The sequence below is a fragment of the Sarcophilus harrisii genome, chromosome 4, assembly GCF_902635505.1.
Source record: "Sarcophilus harrisii chromosome 4, mSarHar1.11, whole genome shotgun sequence".
NCBI classification, from domain to species: domain Eukaryota; kingdom Metazoa; phylum Chordata; class Mammalia; order Dasyuromorphia; family Dasyuridae; genus Sarcophilus; species Sarcophilus harrisii.
This window is the reverse complement of record NC_045429.1, coordinates 158,747,535-158,768,750: the sequence shown is the minus strand read 5'-3', so window position 1 is coordinate 158,768,750 and position 21,216 is coordinate 158,747,535. Positions and strand designations below refer to the sequence as shown.

The 21,216-nt window shown below is 33.6% G+C and overlaps 1 protein-coding gene across 1 annotated transcript in view; it reads right to left on the bottom strand.

The window, feature by feature from the left end:
* The window catches only part of MAP3K5 (mitogen-activated protein kinase kinase kinase 5), a 257,445-nt gene that overhangs the window by 40,769 nt on the left and 195,460 nt on the right, over positions 1–21,216 (bottom strand). The window contains exons 16-19 of the mRNA XM_031968589.1: positions 18,576–18,703; positions 14,302–14,438; positions 12,794–12,899; positions 7,533–7,756 (exon numbers count right to left, since the gene is read on the bottom strand). Of these exons, the coding sequence (XP_031824449.1) occupies positions 7,533–7,756; positions 12,794–12,899; positions 14,302–14,438; positions 18,576–18,703 (595 nt within the window). The remainder of the gene's footprint in view (positions 1–7,532; positions 7,757–12,793; positions 12,900–14,301; positions 14,439–18,575; positions 18,704–21,216) is intronic.

Below are 21,216 nucleotides of genomic sequence, written 5' to 3'. Positions count from 1 at the left end.
GTAATAGGTGAAGGTAGAGATAAGGAGGGCACTGGACAGAGGGTCCAGTGGACAGAGGGTCCTCACATGGCTGCCATGTTTGGAATCTCTGCAAAGGCAAAGAGGGGTTCCCAGTGTGGTCCTTTTAAGTCGGAGACTTAGCTCGAGGGGCTTTGGGGTGTAGCCCCAAAGTTGGCTCAGATCCAGGTGGAGCTGGAACAGGTCCATATCTTCTATTGGAATTCAAAGGGACCAGGATTTGTGAGTCAAAGGGTAATTTACATTAGCTAGGGGGGGTTGGGAATCAAAGATTGGAATCTTTCCCGCATCAATTCTACTAGTAATTTCTACTAATTCTACTAACTTCTACTACTAATGTAGTAATTCTACTACATACCTTCCTCCTTACAGAAGCTCTTCCAAATCTCTTCTCTCCTGAAAGCTCTTACCACTTGCCTTTCCCTCCCTCCCCACAACTGAAGACTTCATCTTAGTTTGCAAGAAAATAGAGCCATTTCACCCAAGCTTCCTCTTTTCAAACTTCTTGACCTAATTTCCACTCCTCCCTTTTTCTAATCTTAGACAGTGAGGAGGTAACCCTTCTTTTTGCCAAGGTCAATCCCTCTAATATGCTCTTAATCCCAACCCTTCATTTTCTCCAGTAGTTTGCAATTTCAGTTATCTTTTGTCTCCTTAATTGTCAACCTCTTCTAATTAGCTGGCAAATTCTCTACTGGTAAAATTCCCACCCCCCCTTTAAACATGCCCAAGTTTCCCCCATTCTTAAAAAACAAAAACAAAAAAAAAAAAAAACTTCTTATTAGACCCTATCATCCCATAAAACTATTGTCCTCTATCTTTCCCTCTTCCTTTTTTAAGCCAAATTCCTAAAAATCAAAAACAAACAAACAAACAAAAAAAGCAAAACATTGGTTACCTTCATTCTATTCTCTCTTACTCAAACTTGTAATCTGACTTTGGGACCTCTTCATTCAACTGAAAATATTCTCTCCAAAATTAAGAACAATAGCCAAATCCGATTTTTTTTCCCCTTGATCCTCGTCCTTCTCAGTCCATATGTTACATATGATACTGATGAGCACACTTTCTTTTTGGATACTCTTTCTTCTCTTGGTTTTCATGGTATTACTCTTTTCCAGTTTTCCTACATTTCTGATTTCTTTTCAGTCTCTTCATCTATATGAGGATTCTTATGTTGAGAATTCCTCATACTTCTGTATAGAAGGAATTTTCTCCACTTCCATTAGCTTTATCATGTCTCTGAAGATGACTTTCAGATTTCTATATTCAGGTCCCACAATTTTTCCAATCTCTCAAGTTTGTGATCCTGATGATATCTTCAACTCCTTACTTTTTGCTTACTCCATGTATCCTATCAGTTGTGTCTTGTTCTTTTACTTCCATAACATCTCCTACTTCTTTTTACTTATGAGTCATCTTCTTAGTTTTACATTAATCACTTCTTAACACAGATTATTCTTTTAAATTGTATTTTAGTTTTTCCAAATAACATGTAAAGACATTTTTAATGTCTACCTTGCAAAACTTTACATTCCAAATTTTTCTATCTCTCCCTTCTCCAAGACAGCAAGTAAACTGATATAGTTAAATGTATTAATGCAGATTACTGCAGTAGCATCCATTTTGATCTGTCTACCTAAAGTCTTTTCTCTTACTGTAATTTTTTTTTTAAATTGTATAATTCTAAGTCTATTTTTCATCTATTTTTATTCAAGCATCAGATATTCTTGAAGGTATAAGCAGGTATTTTTTCATACCTGAAGCTTAAAGAGACATTCCATTTATGGTACTTAACCAAGATTTTAGTGTTAAGGAACAGACTATCTTTCTTCTTACATAATTATCATCCATAATTTCCAGTGACAGCTAGGGACAGATAAAAGTTATTCAGTTATAATTTCTTTTTGTTCAATTATTTTACTCACAAACTCCATTTGAGGTTTACTTGGCAAAAATATCAGTTTGCCATTTCCCTCTCCAGCTCCTTTGACAGATGAGGAAAGCCAAGAAGGATTAAGTGGGTTGTTCAGGCTCACACAGCTAGTTAGTATCTGAGGCCAGATTTGAACTGAGGAAGATGACTTTGTTGAACTCCAGCCTCAGCATTCTATCCATGTGCCACCTAAAACTATAATCTATATCAGTTTATAGCTTGGACTCAGTGATTAAAGTCTCCATTCCTGCTCGAAGGTCTACTATTCTTTCTTCTATTCTTTTGATCTAGAACAGGAACTTGACCTGTTCATTGAACTTGCCCAGGCTGTTCATCCTCCTAGAAATCATAAGTTATGAGTCCAGATTTGAACTGATGCAGTGGCTAATTGCTTTATCCATTGCACCTCTAGCTGCCCTTCACTGAGTCATAGTTTGTCTAATCAGGTATCAATTCCTGGATTTAGCTATTTCTTGTCTTTCTTTCTTTTTTGCTGAGGCAACTTTAAGAATTCATCAAGTGAATCTTGCCAGGGCCTCTTGTCAGATCTGTTCAAAATATTAAGTGTCTGAAGCCTGCATCTGCAGACTAGACTCAGGGATCTGTGGCTTATTCTTGACACTAGTGCCCCCTACATTAGAAATAGAAAATACAAATAATAAGCTTTAGCTGTTAAGTGGTTGCTTTTCTTTTGCTGAAATTCATATCTTATCAGTTAATATCTCAAGTAAAGCAAATCATCTGCTTTATCTTGATCAGGATCTGTTCACAGAACAATTGCAATATGAAAGCTTGGCTACAGATGCAGACATTATACTCAGTATCATTTCTGTAGGAATTTATTCTGACATTCCTGACCTAGAAAGACTCTACATAGAAAATTAAATAATGAAGCTTTACCTGTTAATGGGTTGACATTTAATATCCATACTGTATTTAAATTAAATATACTTTATTATTAAATTCAATTTAAATTCATATCTACTTCTATTTGATCAAAGTTATTCTTATTTATGATATTCATACTTAGTGAAATTAGCAGATGCAAACTATTTTATCTCATAAGTCCATGTTCTGATTACAAATATTATATGATCATTCCTTTAGATATCAGAAAGACTCTACAATGAAAAAGTTAACAATAGATGGAGTGTCTATAATTAGAACTGAATAACATGATCATTGATTTTAAAAGAGATAATATACTAAAATTTTTGTCAATTGAAATTTTCATATTGACTTGGACTATTAATAAAGTATTTAATTCTTTTTAATTTATTGATATTATTAATGACATATCATATTAAGCAAGATATAAGAGATGGAAGCTATTAATCTTCAAGTAGAGTTCCAAATATATGTGTATGATATTACAATATGAATATATGTTTCTTATCAGTGATATAAAAAAAAAAAGACAAATTGGATGCCAGAATTAGAACTGAATAGAGCATGGATTTTGAATTTGTAAAGCAGATAATGTACTAAAAATTGTTTGTCAATAAATTTTGCTGTTGGAAGCAGGACACATTAAAATGAAATATTGGCTAACTTTTATTAATTATCATTATAATTAGTTAATGACATATCATATAAAGAGCAAGGAATTTATAAAGAGATAGGAAGGCTTCCTAATCTTCCCAAAGTAGAGGGATTGCAACAAAGATATATGTGTGTATGTATGTATGTACATATGTATATATGTGTGTGTGTCTGTATAGATGTATATGTGTATAAAGAGTGACCACAACAAAGGTCCCATATTTATCATATTTTATACACATTGATATTGAATATATAAACGCATTCAAATTTATATACATTAAACATATCTTACATAATAATATGCAATAATAATATATATATAAAATTATGTGTGTGTATATATATATATATATATATATATATACACATACACACACACATATATCTTGGCTGTCACAAGGATGGTGTTATGTGGACAAATATTGATGTAATAGAACTGAAAAATTTGATACTAGTCTTAGTTCTAGGTTAGTGGTTAGTTGTAGTGAAAAGGTGAGAGAGTTGGGGTGGGGAATCCCCTCCAGTCAGTGCAGGTCCCACACCAAAGAATTTGCAAACCCGAAATCTGTGTGGCAAAAGAGGAATTTTATCATTCACTAAAAAGGAAGCTTTCTTAGCAGGCAAAAACTCCTCACTAGGAGTTTGGCAAAGGTGGGTTAACAGGCCCTTGGTTATATGGGTAAATTTTGGCCTGGGGCTGGGAGCTGTCTGAGCTAATCAATAGCTAACCATCAGACAGAGATCTCCAATTGAATAAAATTACTTAACTGGGAGTCTGAAGGTTTTTTCCCAGGGTCTGGGAACTTCCTGAAGAGGATGAGGGCCACACCAAAAAGATCTCAGTTTCAATGGAGAGTGATTGACCAAGATCTCTGACTGCATGAAGCCACTTAACTTGGGAAGGGCTTGTCTGGGAAAGATATGCTTCTCCAGGATTTGAGAGTCTCCCCAAAGGGGACACAGTTTACATGTGCCCCCCCCCCAAAGGTTACATCACTTTTTTCCGCAAAAAGATCTCAGTTTACATCAGTTTTACTATTAATTAACTTGCTTTGCACTGTTCCTTTCTGAGCCTCAGGTTTTTCATTTACAAAATTTGGTTATTGGGACAATAGGAACTTAAAAATCCCCACTGAAATGCGATAAATTCAGATGAGTTGAAATTACTAATTATGTTCCCAGAGAAGAGAAAACATTTAGATCCTCTGGGTTGACAAATAGTAGGCTATAGGTGGGAAATGATACATATGTTGTTAGACAAAGAGGATTTGTTGATTGGGTTTTGCTTGTTGGGTTTTTTCCCTGTTTAGAGGTGTGTATTCAAACACAAGTAGGGCAGATTGGTGTATACTGGAAAATAACTGGAAGGAATAAACAAAAGTTAAAGGGAGGAGGGGAATGGAAGTCTTTTACTAAAGTATCTCTAAGAGCTTTTCTGGCCCCCACTGTCTCTGAATACAAATATACATTTCAGTAAGATATTCCCTTTGTGGTTGGAAAAATTCAAAAATTACTAAAAGTCATCATTGGATCAGATTACGCCCCATTAATGACAAACCAGAGGAAGAAGTAATATGACATGTGGAAAAATACATGTGAAAATTTTCCCAAATGGGATAAATTTCCCAGTGGAAAACAATAGCATAACAACTATCAAAACCCCTCTTTTTTTGAGACTGAATAACAACCAGGGTTTTTTGTTTTGTTTTGTTTTTAACCTGAGATCCAAGTACTTGGAGGAGAAAAAATGTACATATTTATTTAAATACAATCATTTAATTTTTGTAATTCCATACATTTAAAAACATTATTCTGAAGGGAGGTCTTATAGATATCATCAAACTATTACCACAGCGCTGCATGCGCGTGAGCCTGCACACACACACACACACACACACACACACATACAGGTTAATAAGAATTACCTACATGATGGATCAAGTGTTAGCCAAGGAAACAAGAAACCCTAATTTCATGTATTGTTTCTGACTCATATAAGCTATATCAGATTATGAATAAGTCATTTAATAGCCAACTGCCCTGATAGCGCTCTTAAAACTAAAGATTTGTAGATCTCTAAAAGTGAAGAAGAATATTTCCACCCTGAGAGTTCTTCTGTACTAATGAATTCACAAGTGTGAGCACCTGCCTCCACTATCCTCCCCGACCAAATCCACCTTTGTAGAAGATGAGCACAGAAGACAAGGAGGAACTATGGAATTCCCCCCCCCCCCATTTATTTTATTTGGCAGGCTGAAGAACACAGGAAGAGCTCCTCCCTTGGCACAATAATTTCCAAAGATCTTAGTAGGAGTGGTGTGGTGGTGGTGACAGTGGTGGTGTTTATTATAATTGGGCTAATTAGGCCTCTTCTTTCATGGAGGGAAGGAACAAAGGAAATTTTGGGGGTCTACTATTTTGCTACTACAGTGATAAGTTCTTGTTTTACTTCCCAAAAGAGTTACTACTGGGTGTTCTAAGTCAAGCAGGATGTTGAAGTAAGGATAAGGGAACAGGAATGAAGGTTTCTTCTATTACTTCAATATGACTTTAAAAATTGCTTTGAGGCTGCTGGTCAAGATAAATGGTTACTTAAGCCAGGCAAGTAGGAGAAAATATTGGTCTTATTTATTTTATACCTGCAAATTTCTCAAAGGGATGGCTGGCAAAATGTTTTTTGTAGGTTAATAAGATCTTTAGGCTTAGCTTTCAAGGATAATTTATAGTACTCTTTGTTCCCCAAAGAGTTCAACTCACTTTCCTGGTATCAATGTGTTAACATTGAAACAGCATTGTTAGAATGGATGTTACGGGTATATACATGTAATGTCATGTCAGAATTGGGAAAACTAAGATATTGTAGCAACAGCCAAAACTTAGTGCTTTCAGGCTTATAACAAACATTTCCCACCCCATAGGAGCCCTGTGATACATGTAATAAAGTACTGATTTTACAAATAAAGTGGCTAAGGTTCACAGATTTTAAGTCATTTTCCAATGGGACAGCCACAGTAAACTTTCAAACTCAAGTCTTCCAATTCTAAAACCACTGTTCAGTCTCAAGAGTAACACACTTTCTTAAAAAAACACTATCTGGAATGTTTCAGTATCTTTTTTAAGGATACATGTTCTGATATCAACAGAAGGAAACAGTTTTAACTTATTTGTATCTCCTTCTCCCCATAACCCCCCCCCTTTCTTTTTCTTTCTCTCTCTCTCTCTCTCTCTCTCTCTCTCTCTCTCTCTCTCTCTCGTACACACACACACACAATATTTGTTTGGTAGGTCACAGACAAAAAGATGGTTCAAATGAGACATCTTTTCTCCAAAACTGAATGATCAAAATTCTCTCTCCTGATTTTAGTTCAAACCAAGTGAAAATGCTGCTTATTCCTGATTAATTAAACAGTCTGATTAAGCAGATAATTCTATAGGTAGAGTGGAAAAGGTGTTGAATTGGGAATCAAATCACCTGGATTTGAATCCTGGGTCACCTAATCTTTCTGAAGCTCATCTTTTTAAAATGACACAGTTGGCTGTGAAGGTAATACTAAGAATTAGGAAGATTACAGCTCCCAAATGGGTAGTATGAGGAATAAGAACTTTGCAAATTTCAAAATTCAATATATTTCTTATGATTATTGACTGCAATGGTCATTAGGGCCTCCAACAGAAATGAAAAAGAATAGTAAAGGGAGCAGAAGAAATCTAAATGATGCTACTTAATTTCTTGGCAGCAACCATGGTAACAGTTCTGGTAAAGTATGGCAAATGAAATCATCATTTAAATGAACTCTTTTTTTTTTTTGTAGATCTGACATTCATACTAATACTAGCTCATATCACACACATTAGCAAGTTACCTGTAAATATATCCTTTCTCAAATATGTATTAATTTGTTGTCATACTAAGCTGCATTATTTAAATCCAATTTTACTTCATCCAAAGAGATCTTGAAATAAAACTTTCAATATTTCTGAGATAGGTCTATATAATACATATACATATACACATACATATAGCTAACCATTAATTCTGATGCATATTATGGTTTAAATAGAACATTATATAAAATCTGGCTTCAAAGAAAAATCCAACCTTGAACATGGCTGCTTGAGGTTCTCCCAATTCATAAAATGGTGGTTTTCCTGTAGCCATTTCAATGATTGTACAGCCCAAAGACCATATGTCTGCTGCTTTTCCATATCCTCTTGGTCCTTTATCTATTATTTCTGGTGCCATATATTGAAGAGTACCTAGAAATAGTTCAAATATATTTTTATCCATTTCTAATGAGTTTGTTTCAAAAGTGATAAAATAATTTGTAAATGTGCTTTGAGTTTTTAGTTTTCATCTTTTCTGATCTCCACCTTTTACAGGGAATAAAAATGGCTTCACAGTACTACTCTTTTTAAAAAGCTATTTATATATTATTATTTAACAGAAAAGGATGATCAACATTATTTGGCAAAAATGACATCTCTCAAATCCCAGACAATGCCAAGTGGGTCACCAACATGTTAAGTGATTTTCCCTAAATTCCAGCGATTTGTCAGAAGCACAATAAATAATAGAATTTATTATTTCTTTCCTCTTTTTGCAAGTGTCATTGTTCTATAAAGGTCTATTCATGATGAAAAAAACTTCTAAGATGCCATGCTCAATCAATTTCAAATTGTGGGTTTTTTGCAATGCAAGCTTTTGTAACACTTTATTTCTTTACCAAAGTGAAAAGCTTTTCACAATATCTTTTATGAATCACATTGCATCATTACCCATTAATGTAAAAAGCCAAAATAAAACAACTTCTGAATTAAAAGAATTTCTTTAAGTTTATACTTTTAAGACCTGTGAATTAATTACTAATAAAGCTAACAGCTTCATAGAAAATCAAAGCTCAATTACTACAACAAATGTCAATTAGCAATCTTACCCTCCAAAACCCATTTTCAGGGGGCTATCACTTAATCAATATTTAAGCATTAAACTTACATTTATTCAATGTAAATTAGCAAAAAAGTAAGAAAAGAACTTATATGATCTTTGACCCAAAATTAGGGTCCTGACTCTCCCCAAAGGAATCACATAAATTTAATAGAAGATAGGTAAAAATTAGTCTTTTCCTTAATTTCTAACTAAAGAAAGGACCCCAACTTGACAGCCCTTATGAATTATCTAGGTCTCTATATTCAACCAGACAGGGTACTACAGAGGAATAGTAGTTGATGCAAGCTTGCACTCTCCCTTTCATTTTTTATGGACCCAAGACAGAATGAATGAGCTGGTTTTAAATTATTTGAGCAATTACTGAATTTGTTAGTTAGTAAACATTTATTAAACACCTATCAGATGACAGGCACTGGAGTAAGCATTAGGGATACAATAAAAGGTAAAAACAATTTTTCATTTCAAGGAGGGTATAGTTCAATGGGGGAAACAATATGTAAAAATACACAAATAAGATAAAGACAGCATGAATTGGAGATAATCAAAAAAAGGGAATGCTGTGGAATTAAGAGGAAATGGGAAAGGCTTATGGTAGAAGTTTAGATTTTATCTGAGACTTGAAAGAACTTAGCAAAGTCAGATAGAAAAGATAAGGAGGATCTGCACTTTAGGCCCAGGGGACAGCCAATGAAAATGCCAAGCGAAAGATGGAATCTCTTGTTTGAGGAACAGTTAAGAAGACAGTGTCATTAGACTGTATGATACATGAGGATGGAAGTAGAAATTAAGTATAAGAAGTACAGAAATATGGGGCATGAGGAGTGAGCTATGAAGAGTTTTGAACATCAAATAAAAGATTTTATTTTTGATTCTGGAGGTGATAGGCTTGCCCAGCATGGCATTCCCACATCAAAGAAGTCACTGCGCTCTATAAGCAAAAGAGAATTGCGGTAAATAAAAAGAAATGGGAGAATTTAGAAATTTACCCATCTGCACTCTTTATACCCAACCTGTAGTAGAACCTTCTGAACTTGTATCAATCTAATCAGCCACAGTGAGACACCAATAGAGTGATGTCATTTTAGTCTTCTTTGAAAATCTAAGACCAACAAGCAATACTCCAAGGATGAAGAAATCAGCTGAACCAGGATGGTGATAATGTCAGAGAAAGGAAGGAAGAGTGTAAAAGATAAGATATGAAGAAAGTTGATGAGATTTGGCAACAGATTAGATATGGTGGGAGGTGAGAAAGAGAGAAAAGTCAAGGATAATCCATAGGTTTCAAGCTTGAGTGACTGGAAGGATAGTGGTACCCTGGACAGTAACAGGAAGTTAAAAAAGATGAATTTGGGGGTTAATTCAGTTTTGCACATGTTGAGTTTAAGATATCCATGACTTACATCATGCAAATAAATATATACAAAGCACTCAGAATGAGCTGACTTAACTAAGTCCCTCATGTTTTTTTCTATGCCTTCTTGCTCTCTTGTGACATGATTCTTGTTCATGATATTCCATCATCCTCCTCTGTTAGTCATCTTATGATAACTAAAACAACCTGCCATTCTCTGTTGAATTTAAGAGGAAGAGAAAAAAAGGCAGTAGTCTGATGACATGTTGGGCCTTTGTGTCATTAACAGCGTCCTAGGCTCTGGACTTCATCTTTCCATTTTCAAAAATTCACATGTTTACTGAAAAGTGATCGAGTAAACTCTAGGAAACAAGATTCATGTTAACTGGACCCACAGAAGACCAATTTAGAAACCAGATGCCAATATAGTCATTTAGAACTGGCAAAAAGCCATTTCACTGAGTAGCATGCTTGTGTTCACAATTTAAGACACCTCTTCTCCCTTATCAAAATACTTGGGGAATAGAATTAGTTATTAGGGATTTTCTTGGAGAACATGAAAAAAATGGAAAAAAGAGAGTTGGATAATATTATCAGATATTTCATTGAGGCTTAGTAGAGTCCTAAAGTTTATGATTGCACCATTGTATTCTTTTCTAGGATTCAGAAAGTTACTGTTAGCTTGGCACTGTGAGTGTCTTTCTAACTTTGCTAACACTATATAAATCTAGCTTTTTAAAAACTCTCCTCCTTTTTTTCCCCTAGATTTTTCAGGTTTTTTCAGCTTCATAAAAAAGCCCAACCATTTTGTTTATATTATATGAATGGATTTTTGTTTTGTCTATCCAGTGAAGGTGATTTTTTAAAACTGCAATGGAAGCATAAAAACTATATATCTAGAAGGAAAGATCAATTATTTAACTAACCATAAGGAAAGATATGGATTTTTTTTATTAATTCATCTAAATTTATATTATGAGAGTTCTATTGCTGTACACATGTCAATGAAGTTCTAACACTTCAAGGTAGCATGGTAGTCCAAGGAGCCTCAAAAATTCCAACACAAGAGTACAAGCTCTCATTGGTCCAACCAGTTGTACTTGAATAGACTTCATGTGAGTAATTGCATGCCTGTTATCTAAGGGCCAACTTAACAAAATTATGCAAATGCCAATTTTCTTTTTTTCTTTCTTTTGGGTCAGAGGAACCTCACAGGAACCCTACTTTAGCAAAGAGGGGTATCAATGAATTAATTTATTTCTTAAGTATTTAGTTAAGATTAACATCTATGATCTGAAAAATGAAATATTTTTCTTTTGTGGTACATAAAAATTAATTATTTTATTTTTTAATATTTTAATATTTTTTATTTAAATAAATAAAATATTTAAATAAATAAATAATATTTTAAATGTGCTTGTGCATTAAAAAAAATCCATCACTTGACCATTGTACTTTATGTAGATTATAAGTTTCTTGAGGGCAGTTTGTTCTTTTTTTTTTTTTTTTTTTTTTTTTTTTTAATTTAATAGCCTTTTATTTACAGGATATATACATGGGTAACTTTACAGCATTAACAATTGTCAAACCTCTTGTTCCAATTTTTCACCTCTTACCCCCCCACCCCTTCCCCTAGATGGCAGGATGACCAGTAGATGTTAAATATATTAAAATATAACTTAGATACATAATAAGTATACATGACCAAAACATTATTTTGCTGTACAAAAAGAATCAGACTCTGAATTATTGTACAATTAGCTTGTGAAGGAAATCAAAAATGCAGGTGGGGCAGTTTGTTCTTAACACCCTTGGTATCTAGTACTGTGTCTGCTATATGGTTAGCTCTTAATAAATGTATTCTGCATGTAAGTACAAATTACCATATGTTAGCTAAGTTGACTTTTAACATGAAAGACAATCTACTACTCTGTGGGTGTTTTTCTATTTCTAAATCACATTCTTAATTGATTACAGACCACAAATTCTCCTAGTTGTTTTTTTTTTTTTTAATTTCTCACCTGTTCATTTTGTTTTTGAAGACTTTGTCTTCCCTCTTGCCCTCTATGACTAAGTTAGAAATGGCTGCTTTCCCTGCATTGCCTCATCTCAGGAAGCTATCCTCCTGTATCCAGCCCAATACCCTCCTCCCCTTTTTTTTTTTTTTTTTTTTTGAATTTGTGAGTCATTTCCTCTTTTTGAATTAAAGGCAGACAGAGTTATTTGTGTGGTGGGATAAAGAATGAAAGCCACAGGGAGTAAACAAAACTATGAAAAAGGCAACTGTAATAATAAAAATGGGAAGTGATTAATGCATGAGTAAGAAGCTTAGCAGAGGGGCAGGGCTAAGGAAAGGAACCTTTGGTAGCTGTAAAAGTGGTTATAGGTGGACAAAGAGATTAAAAGATTTCCAGAAAAGAAGTGAAAGTGGCAAAGATGACTACCGGTTTTGACCTCAGGAGCAGAAGACTAAGTCATTGTTATAGAGAACGAGGAAAGTTTCTTTTTTTCTTAGGGAGCTCATTGATGATTTGTTCAGTTTCTTTTTCCAAGATCTATTAATATAGGCAATTGATGTTTTTGTAAATATTTAGCCATTTCACTTAGATGATCAGTTGGGTAAAAGAGATCCTAATAATTGCTTTAGTTTCATCTTCCTTGGTGGTACATTCATCTTTTCAATTTTTGTTATTGGCACTTTGGTTTTCTTCTTCTTTTTTTTTTTTTTTTAAATCAAAATCACCAATGGCTTAGCTATTTTATTGGACTTCTCATAATACCAGCTCCTAGTTTTATTTAATGGGTGGACTTCTTTCCATTAAAGCAGCTTTTTAAATGAACATTTAAAAAATCCATTTCAGAAGTTGCCAACTGCAGTACATATATGGATTCATGGATACAATCTATGAAAGTTGTATTATGCTCATTGTCAATCTTTTGTTACAAATAGTTGCACCCTAAATTAAAAAAAAAAAAAAAACCAGGTACAACATACCAGTGAAAGTTTCAGTACAGGGATTGATGCCAGCAAGTCTCTTTGATGTGCCAAAATCAGAGATCTTTAAAACACCACTATATGTGTTGATTAACACATTGTCACCCTACAGAACAAAAAAATTTAATTCAACATTAGGTTATAAACAAAAGGTTCCCATATAATACCATGCTAAGTGCTTTAAAAAGGGAGAGAGGAGCTTAGGTTGACAATATAGAAGCAGTCAAATACTTGCACTTTTAAAAAAAGTTTAGAGGTAATAGAGTAATGTATAGGTTACTAGATTTGTAGTTAGGAAGATATAGGACAAAATCTTGCCTCTAACACATATTAGCTGGTTGATTATGGACAAATGACAGCCTCTCCACACCTAAGTTTTTCCCCTTTGAAATATAGATAAGAATATTTACAATACCTACTTCATAAGATTATGATGAAAACTAAATAACATAGTAAATAGAAAAGGCTATATAACTCTTAAAGGGGTATAAAAATGTTATTTATTGTTGCCAAATATTAGGTCTGATGTTAATCAATGTGATTTTATACATATATACATACATGTGTGTATGCATGTATATATGTATAAACCCACATATATGGGCTGCCACACATATTGACATGATTATTTCTGCAATCTTTTTATATTTCTGAATTTCTTTTCTATCTCTGGCTACAATCTGAGAGAGAAAAGAATTTTCTCTTCTGTTATTTTTAATTTAATGCCATGTCTAGGAAATTCTTCATACTTTTAAGACCTCTGATCAATACAATCTGAACAATGTGATAAAAAATCATCAATCCAGAGGGCTGAAGATGAAATAGACTGCTATCTATTTTCTGCTAGAGAAGTTATAGACTTAAAATGCAAAATGAGTTAGACATTTTTAGATGTGGGCAATGTAGGAATTTGTCTTCCTAGACTATTGTGTGTGTGTGTGTGTGTGTGTTTATGTGTATTTATTATAAGGATTTTTAAAACTGTTCATTAGAGGATGTGGTGAGGAGAGATAAGTGTTCTCCCACAATGCATGGTTAGATTAAGAAAAAATACATTCTTTCATTCTCTTCTAATGTCTTCTTGGAGTGTAGAAATGGCTCTGTTTTCTCAGAGTCTATGCCACTGAAACAAAGGCTACAGTACTTCCAACCCTGTGGGAAGTACTTGGCAAGAAGACTATATTTGGGTAATCCAAGGACTAGTCCAGTGAACTGCAGGGAGATATGTCCAGGTTGGCTACATGATGACAAAATATTTGGACCTGGAAACTCAGAAAGATTATATACTCCAATTATTATGTGGTAGCATTCTTGAAATTACTGATATTAATGCTATATGTTGATTCATACCATAAATATAAATTATATAATATAAATAAGTAAATATAAATTATAAGTTTTACTTATTCAGTTTTGTAATTTTAAGAAATTAGGAATCACAAAGTCTCTTTTTAACTATAAAAAATTATCCAAATAGCATATGGAAAATAAAAATAGCAGAATCTTACCTTTATATCCCGATGTACAATCTGATTGTCATGGAGATATTTTAAACCTTCAAGAATTTGTTTTGTATAAAAGCCAATAGTTTGCTCATTATCTTTTAAGGGACCCCATTTTGATCGAAGAAGAGCAGAAAGGCTTCCTGGAATGTGAATGGGGGGAAAAAGTTCATAAAAAAGAAATATTTAATAGGTTACTTTCAAAACTCAATAAGCATATCAGTTCAACTGATGGTAAGTATGCTATGAATGTATCATTATAGTTATGTGCTATAAATAAAAAGTGACATGGTCTTTGCTCTCCTGGAACTCATATTCTACTAGGACTGTAGCTCTAAAGTTCAGAGGACAGCCAATCCAACTTCCTCATTTTAAAGATGAAAAAACTGAACCTTGAGGGTATTTATTACACAGGTAATAATTACAAAAGGTGGGATTTTAATCTAGGTTTATGTGATTCCATTGTTATTAAATCTTTCATAGCCTTGTTATTGTTATCTTTGTCTTGATTGGGAGTAGAGGAAAAGTGGGAGATAGTGAGTGATAAAGAGCATTGTGGTATTTTCAGATCTTTACTTTAGGAATTTCATAGCTATGTACAGGACAAATTGGAGCTGGGAGAAACTGGAGGCAGAGAGAATAATAAAGAGGTGAATATAATAGTAAAGAAAATATATGATGAGAGCTTGGATTAGGATGACTGTAAAATGAGAATGAAGATAAAGGGATGTATGCGAGAGATGTTCTAGAAAGAAAATCGGTAGGATTTGGCTATGGGTTGGATATGGGAAGCAAGAGAAAGTCAGTAGTCCAACATGGCTCTGAGATTATAAATCTGGTAGTCTAGAAAAATGGTGGTACTTTTACACCGTTGATGTGAGAAAGATAATGAGTTCTTTTAGATTTGGTGGAAAAAGATAATGAGTTGTTTTAGATTTGGTAGAAAAAGATAATGAGTAGTTTTAGATTTGGTGGAAAAAGATAATGAGTTGTTTTAGATTCATTAAGTCTGAGGTCTCTATAGGTATACCCAGTTCAAAATGTCCAATAGGCCATTGATGATGTTGGATTAGAATTCAAAAGAAAGGATACATAGAGTTAAATAGATCGGAAAGTAATCATAAAGTGATCATTAAATAACAAAATAATCATTAAATACATAGATCTGAGAGTAATCATTATACCTAAAGTAACTGATGAATTTCACTAACAGATGTGTATGTAAGAGTGAAGAGAGGAGCACAAAGGACAAAGTCTTGGTGGACAGTTGGGAGTTGTGGATATGAAATAAGTTGCTTGGGTGAAAGGCAATATCCTTAATAGAAAGATATTTAGAGGAGGGAAGGGTTTTGGGTGAAATATGGATATTTTTGTTAGATAGAAAGATTTCTGAGTTATTTGGAGAATAAATGAATAAATGAATTAGTGAATGAAAGCCTATTTAATAAACATTATATACCAAGCACTGGGGGATACATATAGTAAACTGAGATGATATCTTCTCTTATGGAAATAATATTCTAATTAGAGGAGACACCACATATAGTAGGACAACATATATATGCAAAGAGAGGTTAAATGAATCCAGATAAGAAAGCAGTAAGGAGAGGACCCAGAGAAAGAAAAGAAAGCCCAGGATTGTCTTGGAGGACACATGAAAAATTGATGAATAATGATCAAATGAAGGAACTGTCAAAGAGAGCAGCAGAATCAGAAGAAAGCAATAAAGGAAACCAAAAGAGGAAAGTATGCAAGAAAAAGAGATGGTCAATGATGGCAAAAACTGTGGGGCTAACGAAGATGAAGACTGAGGAAAGACCATAAGGATTTATCATTGCTGGTAATTTTTTGGAGAACCATTTTATTGGGTGCTGAAGGTAGAAGACAGACTGTAATGTGCTGATAAACAAGTGTCTGTGTGTGTCTGGGTGTAGTTGTGGTGGATAGGAGTATAGGTAGGGGATCTGTGATGGTGATGATTGAGGGGAGTGGAAATGAAAGCAGAATGGCAGGCCAATTTTTCCAGGAGATTGGTAGGGAGCAGAAGGAAGATACAGGACAAAGGTATGTTAGGGAAGATCTAGGTATGCTTGTAGGCAGTGGGAAAGTAGCTATTAAGTATTGAAAAATTATAGATAAAAGCAATGAAAGAAATTATTCTGAAAGGAAGTCAAACTCTCAGAGGATACAGGGAATAATGGGATCAAGTGCATAAGTAGAGTTTGGCCTTGGCAAGAAGGACTACCTCTTCTTCAGAGATTGAAGCAAAGAAGTAGAGGAGAGGTATAGAAAATATAGAGGTCCATCTAGTCCAACTCTCAATTTATGGATGAGGAAAATGAAATACTTGGGGAAACAGAGGATGAGATTGTTACATGACTAGGGTCCATGAGTAGTATCTGAGCTAGAATATGAATCCAGGTTCTCTGACTATAAATCCAATATCGTTTTGACTGAGCTGTAATTTTAGAATAAGAGAATGTGGAGATGGATCTGATCCTCTTAGTGAAACAGGAATCAGGGGCAGCTCTTGAAGAAAGAAGCATATAGGACTTCAGAGAGTTTAGAACCATAGTAGGAGTGGAATAGTCAACAGAAGAAGAAATATAAAGATGTACTACAACAGTAAGAACCCAGCTGATGTGGGATATTTTAGGTGGTAGTGAACACAGTCAAGGTGGTGGAGGGACTTCTATGGATAACAGCTAAGAAGAAGGAATAAGACAGAGTAGGAAGGAGTCAGAAAGATCCATCTTCCCGAATTGAAATCTGACTGAGCAAATCAATTAATCCCCATTTGTCTTGTTTCTCCATCTATAAAATGAGAACACAGTGAAGAAGAAAATGGCAAATCATTCTAGTATCTTTGCCAAATGGGATCACAAAGAGCAGGGCATGACTGAATTGAGTGAACAACAATAACAATAATAAAAGATATACAGGAGTTATGGGAGTAATATTTATGAACCAAGTTACCTCGGTAAATAAAGATACCCTCAATAAAAAATATAGATATAGAAAAAAAGAAGAGTTTAGAGGAAAAGATAGTAAGTTATATTTTTGAGATATCAATGGGTATCTAAGTAACCATTTCCTCTATCTGAATGTCTTTTTTTTTTTTTTTTTGGTTTCCCTATGCCTTTCTCCTGGTTCTTTTCCTACCTTTGTCTATTCCTTTACTTGATCATCATCTATCTATCTTTCATACATATGTGTGTCCTCCAAGACTATTCTGAGTCTTCTTTTTTTTTTCTCTCTTAACACTTCCTCCTACTATTTCTTCAGTGTCCCTGTTAGTAAATTAATTGGGATGAAGATGAAGAGCATGGAAGTTAAGGAAGCTGATTTACCTGGGAAACAAGGATGTTTAAATGTATATAGAAGACTGCAAACAAGGGAGCAGGAATAGGGCTGGAGAGGAGTACCTAGTTCCTTCAGAAAAGAGAGACTTACCTAGAGCCTAATAGATTATAGGAATAAAGATAAGGATTAAGTAATATTGATGAATGGAGAATATTTCAGGAGAAAGGTTTCTGAGTCATAGAGGTTAAGGAAAAGTCTAGGGTACAAGGTATTTGCTGACTCCTTCTGAACCAGAACTTCAAGGAGCCATAGAAGACAGTCTACAGAAGGCAGTCAGGAATTACTGTATCTACTCAAGATAAAAATGTTCAGTTAAGCTTGCCTCTGGACGAGAAGTAGGGGTGGAGAGTGGAAGGGCAGGGGAAATGTATTCCTTTATTACTATTAGTTCTGGTGATTCTTCATATTTGTTGGTACCGTTGTTCATTGTGCATTTTTCAAAATCAAAATCTTTTTGTCTGAATTCCCTTCTAATTAAAGAAGACCCACTTTTTTCTAAAATCAAGGATAACAACAGATATGAGTGAACATCAGAAGATAAATAATAATTTGGGATGAAAGTATCTCTGATGACATTTATTAATAACAGTTTTTTTAAAAAATTAAAAACAGAATTCAAGACAATACAGTGAAAAGGAAGAGCAGAGAAGAAAAGTAGTCTTTTTTTCCCATTGGAGTTTTAAAAAAAACCCTCCTTAATTTGTGATATCAACCATATTTTAAATAATTTACAATCAAAAAGGTCAAACTTATTTTCTGCCAATCAATTTAACTGTTCATTTTTCCTTTTAAGCCTTTTATCTAACTATAAAATGAGACCATAATTTTTCTGAAATGATCACATGCTTCTAGAAACTTTTTATTACTATTCTTCAAAATAAAAAAAAAATAATAATGGGGGGAAGAGAAGTTCTTACCTCCTGGAACCTGTTCCATGAAAATTTTAATGAAGCCATTCTCACTGAATGAACCCAGATACTGGACAATATTTTTGTGTTTCAGATGCTTATGTAATGCTATTTCCTCATGTAAAGGTTGGGAATATCTGGAAGTAATCAAAATAAAGATAAACTCAACAATGAGAGAGAATATCTTTAATAGACTTAATAGTCTATGGATTTTGAATGCTAATTAAAATATAAACTATATAAACTATAAACTAGAGAACTAAATTCTAATATACTCAAATGAGGTCATTACATCCCTTTCATGTAGATTTCGGAGGAATCCTAAAGCAGTTATGTTGGTGTTGACATTAAAAGTTCCAGGAGACTGTTGGAAGGAAGTTTTTATTTATGCCAATGTCTTTAATAAAAATTTATGGACTCTAGTCCCAAAACAAACAATGAAAAAGATCTTTAGATTTCTTTAAGGAATTGGTAATAATGTTCACATATAAATCACAAAGCAATAAATATATGTGTATACAAATGTATGACATATTTGAGAGCACATGCTGTATAATTAATATATCTCTCTACTTAAGAGAGGGATAAAGATAGAAGTCTCTTAGACATCTAGGAAGAGTCTGAGAAATCATTTTTTTCCCTTGTACTGAGGCTATTTAAAGGTGTAAAGTGTATTAAATGAGAATTTACTAAATTTTTCTTTTTCTTTTTAATTAAAGCTTTTTATTTTTTTCCAAACATATGCATGGATAATTTTGCAACATTAGCATTTACAAAACCTTGTGTTCCAGTCCCCCCCCCTTCTTTCACCTCCTGCTCTAGATGACAAGTAGTCCAATATATGTTAAACATGGTAGAAATATATGTTAAATCCAATATATGCATACATATTTATATAATTATCTTGCTGTACAAGAAAAATCAAATCAAACAAAAAAATTATGAAGAAAATAAGATGCAAGCAAACAGCAACAACAAAAAAAGAGTGAGAATGCTATGCTGTGAACCACACTCAGTTCCCACAGTCTTCTCTCTGGGTATAAATGGCTCTTTTTATCACAAGACCATTGGAACTGGTCTGAATCATCTCATTGTTGAAGAGAGGCACGTTCATCAAAATTGATCATCGTATAATATTGCTGTTGTCATGTACAATGATCTCCTGGCTCTGCTCATTTCACTTAGCATTATAATGTTCATGTAACTCTTTCCAGGCCTCTCTGAAATCATCCTGCTTATCGTTTCTTATAGAACAATAATATTCCACAACATTCACATACCATAATTTATTCAGCCGTTCTCCAATTGAGGGACATCCACTCAATTTCCAGTTTCTAGCCACTACAAAAAGGGCTGCTATAAATATTTTTGTATATGTGGGTCCCTTTCCCCCCTTTAGTATCTCTTTGGGATATAAGCCCAGTAGAAATACTGCTGGGTCAAAGGGTATGCACAATTTGATAAATCTTTCGGTATAATTCCAAATTGCTCGCCAAAATAGTTGGATCCATTCACAATTCCACCAACATTGTATTAGGAATTCACTTATTTTAAAAAAAAAAAATTTGTTTTAAATTTATGGAATAAAATAAATATTTCTTAACATAGTACAATAAAAAGATGACTGCACATGAAACTGCTATTCTACCATGAATAACTTATTATTTCTTTCATATATATAAGAAAATCATGTAAATTTCTTATTTTCTTTTTCTTCCCTTCCCCCCGAGATGGCTACCATTAGACACAAAACAAAATACACATGTATCTGTATATATATGTAAAATCATTCTATAAATATTTCTATTTATTAGTTCTTTCTCTGGATGCAGATAGCATCTTCCTTCATAGATACTTTGCAGTTATAATGGTCAAAATGACTTAGTCACTCAAAGTTGTTCTTAAACCAAGATTGCTGTCACTATATGCAATATTCTCTTGGTTCTACTTATCTTGCTCTTCATTGTTTTGTGCAAGTTTTTTCCATGCTTTTCTAAGATCACTGAGCTCATCATTTCTAATTGCACAGTATCACAATTGTATACCACAACTTGTTCAGTTTTTATCCAATTGCTGGGCATCCCTGCAATTTCTGGTTCTTTGCTACTAATTATAAAGAGAGCTGCTATAAATACATAGGCTCTTTTCCATTCACCCTAATCATCTTTGGAATTCACTATTTTTTAAAGAATTCACAATTGCTTGGTAGGCCAATGTACAGAAAATGCATCTATTAATGCATTTCATTTCTGTGGGATTACTGACTGACAGAAATCATAAACAATAAGTTTCTCTAAAAGTAAAAAACATCCAGTAATCAGTCAGGGAATAATCATATTCTCACTATCCAGTCACATGTCCTCCTAAGTTTTATTCTTGATTTTCTAATTTGGCTACAAAACCAAAGCTGCTAATTGACTATTATAACCCAAATACATATTTAATTAAAATAACATTTTTTGCAAATCTTAATAGTGCTGGCCTGAAAGCAACTATTAACTTCGCTTTGAAACTTCAACTCATCAGCTATTTTGTAGTAATAATTAATAATTATAATAGCTAGCATTTATTTAGCACTTTAAGGTTTGCAAAATACGTTTAAGATATTTTCGTCATTTTATTATTACAACAACTAAAGAGGTGTTATTGT